This window comes from Macrobrachium rosenbergii, chromosome 14 (assembly GCF_040412425.1).
Source record: "Macrobrachium rosenbergii isolate ZJJX-2024 chromosome 14, ASM4041242v1, whole genome shotgun sequence".
Taxonomy (NCBI): Eukaryota; Metazoa; Arthropoda; class Malacostraca; order Decapoda; family Palaemonidae; genus Macrobrachium; species Macrobrachium rosenbergii.
The window spans coordinates 19411692-19418133 of NC_089754.1; the positions used below are offsets into that span (position 1 = coordinate 19411692).

General features: G+C 34.2%; 1 protein-coding gene across 1 annotated transcript; it reads right to left on the reverse strand.

Annotated features, from left to right (window-relative positions):
* Window positions 1–376: 376 nt before the first annotated feature.
* On the reverse strand, window positions 377–3084 carry LOC136845571 (fibrous sheath CABYR-binding protein-like). Its single transcript, XM_067115744.1, has 2 exons — window positions 2929–3084; window positions 377–1697 (listed from the first exon to the last, which is right to left on the reverse strand). The coding sequence occupies exons 1-2, from the start codon at window positions 2938–2940 to the stop codon at window positions 633–635; spliced, it is 1077 nt and encodes a 358-aa protein (XP_066971845.1). The 5' UTR covers window positions 2941–3084; the 3' UTR covers window positions 377–632.
* Window positions 3085–6442: the final 3358 nt, after the last annotated feature.

Genomic DNA, 6442 nt, shown 5'->3' on the forward strand with positions numbered 1-6442 from the left:
AGCTAGCACTCGCTTGGCCCGAGTTCGAGTCTCCGGCCGGCTAATGAAGAATTAGAGGAATTTAAGGAATTTATTTCTGGTGATAGAAATTCATTTCTCGCTATAATGTGGTTCGGATTCCACAATAAGCTGTAGGTTCCGTTGCTAGGTAACCAATTGGTTCTTAGCCACCTAAAAATAAGTCTAATCCTTCGGGCCAGCCCTAGGAGAGCTGTTAATCAGCTCCAGTGGTCTGGTAAAACTAGTATACTTAACTTTTAACTTAAGCCTCATGGCTAAGTTCCTTGTCCACTGAGTATTTTCTGCTGTTAACAATACCCAATGAAGCAGTAACAGAGATCTATTACCACTTTTCATTTCATAATAAAACATCAAATTTAACTTTATTTATAAAAATTTTATTCTGCTCTTCTGTATTTTTTACAATCTTTATAATTTTCGCAAGGGATACAATTTTGGAATAATATATTTACGCTGAATGTGATAAGTACAGATCAAAGGTATACAAGATTTACTATAAGAGCAAGCAGTTAAGTTACTTGATAAAGTAATTTTAGTGAAGAGAAGAAATTTAGTCTATGTACAAATAGAATAATACATTATATTAAGTTTATTGAGTGACCTAGGGAGGGTTACCCGCCAATGGGCGTTGAGATGAAATAATGTGAGAGCCCTCTTGTAGGGAAGAACTGCAGGGTGTATGCTAATCCATTAGTAGTAACAGCATCCGGACGGCTAGCAGGTAAGCGAGCAACAGGGAAAGCAGGAGCAAAAGATGGAACTGGGATTTGTGTTAGTTGAACAGAACTGAAACTCTTTCCTTTATTTGAGACACTCACTGGAAAGAATTCTGGTTCTGGTTTGGACCCGGAAACCGGTTCAAGGATTTCTGTATGCTGGTCGTTAACTAAGGGAATTTGGGCTACATCAGCAACAATTTCTTGAGTGAATTCTGCATCAGCTGAAGGGATAGGTGAGGGATCAACCAGCACGGTTGCTCTATCTTGCTCCACAAGAGAAGGAATCGGATCGGCAGCTACTTCCTCTACAGGTGTTATCATAACATCTTCAGTCACTGGAGATGATACAGCCTCTTGAGGTACAGAGGATGGCACTTGTTCAGCATCAGGCACCAAAATCTCTTCATTCAATGGCGACACATCACCAACAACTTCTGCAGCTTCAGGAGAATATTCAACTGTCTCAGCGGGTACAGGAGGGTCAAAAACCATCACAGTAGGTTCTGGGATAGAATCTACAGCTGCACCCTCCGTTGCAACAGATGTTTCTGCAGGCAGAGGCTCTTCATTCAAAGGAACAAACTCCTCTGCTGCGGAAACTTGTAAGTCCAAAGCTGGAGCTGGAGACATTGAGTCTTCTGCTGGTACTGCTACAACAGCTTCTCCAATGACAGGCTTGGCAACATCCACCACATCAACAGGGGCAGTAGATGGTGCGAGGTTTAAGATCTCTGGTCTGTTCAGGACAATGCTTGCCTGTCGTAGCCAAGTTTGGATAAACTGTTCATGTGCATGCTGTGTTGCAGATGGGTCAAATGTCTTACTTGGTTTTTCTTTATTGATAGCTGTTGCAAAAATTGGCTTCTTTGAGGTCTGCTCTGAAACCTTATCAAATGCTGGCCATAGCTGATTAGGAGCGCACTCCACCTGTATAGTGGCTACGACTGCAAGTACAACCTGCAATAACAAAAGAGTGCTCTTTTTTACTTAGGTAGAGTAGGAAATATTTTTGTTGTGGTTTAGCGTCTGTATATTACCTTCATGTCCTATCATACTAAATCTAATGAAGCTAATGATGTGCGCTGACTGAGCTTCGAGGTAATCCCTTACTCTTTGGCCCGTGAAAAAAAATGTTATCTTTAGGCATTCAAAAAAATTCAGGGTCATGAATTCTTGATAGGAAAAATAAATAAGATCGTTCACTTAACACTGTTTACGTAGGAGAAGAATTAAATACAAAATAAAATATTCAGCTAAAAAAAAAATTACTCCTGAACGATCAATTTTTTGTCTAATGAACAATGTTTTTGTCGTCTGAAAACTGAAAAGAAGAGGCATCAGACAATACGTACCACCAAAGCTGAAAAATCTTTTACTGTACCTCTGAATTTGTAATATGTTGAATACCTTTCGTCTGCTATTAATCTATTTAATTTACACTGGCCATAATTTCAGGAAAACCATATCTTTTCAGTTTGGGCTAACTATTTATTAGGTCACAACAAAGAATTGTCCTCAGTTAAATCAAAAACTTTATTTTATAAAATAAAAATCATTCACTAATTTATACTTTAAATACTTACGGTAACTCCAGAAATCATTGCTTCAAGATCAAACCCATAAAGGATATTGTAAGCAGTAAGGTTTATTACGATAAAATGTTTGACCGCTTCAATCTCAGGTAACTAGAACAGCCACTCTTCCTTTCGGAAGTATATAATAAAAGCTTCATTATTTCCTTACCAATCTTTGCTACAACCTGCTCGTAAGTGACGAATGTCATAAAGGGAAAACTAAATCTCAGATAAAGAAATATATAAAAAAGGAAATGTAAGTGAAATGAAACGTAAAGGAAATGGATGGATTTTGTAAGGGTGAATAACTGAATATTAAAAACTTCACAATTCGATATTCAGTGCTTTACAATTTAAAGCAAAAGATTTTAACATGGTCACTGGTGACCAACAAAACGATTAGAGTTTACTTCTTTAAGAATCCCAAAAGAAGAATAAAAAAAATAGTGAAAAAAAAACATGCATCAAGAACTTAGTAAACCTCATCCACAAGTTTAATGGATATAACAATGCTCGGTGCAGATCTCTTCTGCACTAAATTATTCACTAAGGAACAGAGTACATGTTCGAAAGTTACATTAATGCGACTAACGAAGCGAGGAGGCAGTACTTACTACGAACAACATTGCTGCTTCTATCCCAGAGCTGAGCCGGTCACTGATCCAACTCGGCAATACCGCTTGTTTATATTCTCGGCGCGGGACCTTCACCTTTCTCGCCGGAGAACAAAAGACTTCTGGGATGCTGAAGATCAAATGTGAACCAGAGCTTCAGGGGAGATAGGTAAGGTAGATGAGGAGAAGGAAGAAGCGAAAAAGGAACATGCCGCTGACAATGTTCTGCGATAGTGAGGGCGTTACTCGCTGGGATCTTCAGTTCGTTATTTTCAACTTCAGAGAAACTGCTTTTCTTAGTCTCGTTCACGAAGGACGACTAAAAATCTTATGATATATTATAGAAAAATATTTCTTATAATTTTCTGATTGTCATAGTGATGCAGTGTCCTCCGTTTTGGCTCTCTCTTCTTGGAACGCTTAACAGTGATAATGGATTAAAAATGAAGTGTACACCTCTCAGTAATAGTTCACACGCCCTAAATGTCTTTTCGAAGATATTTGTTTAGATTTCTCTAATTCTACATTAGCAAGAGCATATTAATTCAGAGCGATATACACAATTACTAGTTAATACATTTTGAGTATGTGTATATATATATATATATATATATATATATATATATATATATATATATATATATATATATATATATATATATATATATATATATAAAATATATATATATGTATATATACATATATATAAATTCACCATTAATTACCTATATAGTGTTAAATTGTATGTACCCATATGCGTAAATGTAGACAAGAATCTCTCCATATCTTTGAAATAACATCTGGCGGTTTGGAAATATCACTGTAACCTTAGAGCGCTGTATAAACTTTAAGAGCCTGTAATTAGCACAGGCAAATTAACCTAAGAAAACCATACCTTCGCCTTACTCTACTTCAGCCTTGATCACCGGTGAATGTGGAAAATAGGCAGAGACCTAAAATACTGAATTTATTCGAAAATGAAGGTGAAGAATAATAACGGTGGTTAACTTACTGGGCCTGTGATGAAAGGGGCCAAAGGGGGCTTGGCCCCCTAATTACAGGACTAGTGAGTTAATAACCATTTTTATTCTTTCAAAACCGTTCATTCTCATCTGTATATTACAACGTGTAGTTTTCCTAGGTTAATTCCATTTTTGCGGCCATTAAATTTTACAGCATCTAATTATATATATATATATATATATATATATATATATATATATATATATATATATATATATATATATATATATATATTATATATATATATATATATATTATATAATATATATAGAGAGAGAGATAGATAGATAGATAGATAGATATATTTATATATATATTTATATATATTTTCCTATAGATGTATATTTAGCCAAGGCCACAGGAAAAATAAAAGGAGTACCAAGCGCTTTCGTGTTCTTTCAACACATTTTCGAGGTACTGTGGCCTTGGCTAAATATATTGTCACGCGCTATTTATTGACATATGAGCATAGATATACTGTATATATATATATATATATATACATATATATATATATATATATATATATATATATATATATATATATATATTATAGTTATATATTAATACAAATAATACAAATATAATGTATATATATATATATATATATATATATATATATATATATATATATATATATACATATATATACATATATATATACACACGGTATGTGTGCGTATGTGCACATGTATATAGGTATTTACGCATATGCATATAACAACATAATCAATCGAATAAAAGAAATACATAAATGCTTAGGAAAGATAAATAAATAAAAAGAAAGATGGCCAAGGGAGTTTTTGAGTCCAGTTGTAAACAGCCGCTGGGCCTGGTGTAAATGTTACTGTGACTTATGAAGACATAGGCCTCTAAAAGTCAAGTAACATTCGAACACAAACCTCTGTCAGTACTTATTGTTTACAGTAATGCATCTGACTTCTTCTCTATTGTATAAGAGAAATTCACCCGGACTCCTTCATCCCAATAAAAGAAAATATGGAAAAAGGAACATGAATTACTAGATTATTTACTTAACAAAACAAGTAAAAAATGCCCCGAAGTTTCTTCGGGGCAACCGAGTTTTCTGTACAGCGTATAAATCAAGGCCACCGAAAATTTAACCACTGCCCGGTGGTGGTCTGTCCTATATCGTTGCCAGAAGCACGATTATGGCCAGCTTTAACCTTAAATAAAATAAAAACTACTGAGGCTAGAGGGCTGCAGTTTGGCATGTTTACTGATTGGAAGGTGGATGATCAACATACCAATTTGCAGCCCTCTAGCCTCAGCAGTTTTTAAGATCTGAGGGCGGACAGAATAAGTGCGGACGGACACACAAAGCCATCTTAATAGTTTTCTTTTACAGAAAACTAAAATGAGAGAGAGAGAGAGAGAGAGAGAGAGAGAGAGAGAGAGAGAGAGAGAGCGGAGATTACAGTTGTATATTTTATAGCACAGTAATGAAAATACCTAATTATGCACAAAGGGAAACAGAGAAAAGAATAAAAGATAGATGCAACGGTTATTTACGTCTCTCTTTTATTTGCGTTTTTTCTGTTTCCCTTTGTGCATAGTTGGGTATTTTCAGTACTGTGCTATAAAATATATCACTCTGTAACGTCTCTCTCTCTCTCTCTCTCTCTCTCTCTCTCTCTCTCTCTCTCTCTCTCTCTCTCTTCATTGTTTGTTAAGTAAAATAATTTAGTAACCTATTTTTCTTCTATTAGAAATTAACTTACATCTTAAACGAATACAGTAACTGTATTCCTGAAAAATGTTAATAACAATAAAGTAGAATCCTCCAGTTTCTTTTCTTTTCATGACATGGATTCCACAAAGTTAACTGTACAAAGTTATAGGTTCCCTTGAGAATTAGCTAGCGTGAATTACGAAAGCCCTCATAGGACCACCATTTAAGGATGAGAAGACCCGATTCAACTGATCGAGTGCTGCACAGAGCAAAATAAAACGGGTTTTAATAACTTTCAGGGAATTTAGGGTTGGATCTCGATTTTGTGCAGTTGCTAGACAAATCAAATTTAGACATGTAAATTATATATTTCCGTTTTGTTAATCTCGTTAATGAATACAGAATCAATTATATTTAACGTTACCTTTTATCTTGTTGCTTGATAGTACAAAAGTATTTACGTCATACATTCTCGTAAGAGAACAAATCATACGTGCTTGAAAACTACTCTTAACATATAATTTCACATTTAAAATGCGGCATATTTATCATAAGTTTCTCCAGTTCTCCAGTTTCTTTCGAAAACCTTTTCGTTTATGGTTCACATTATATATATATATATATATATATATATATATATATATATATATATATATATATAACATTTATATGTACATTATATATATATATATATATATATATATATATATATATATATATATATATATATATATATATATATATATACATATATATATTTGGGCATTTCCCTTAACGTGGCCTTGGAGAACATGTACA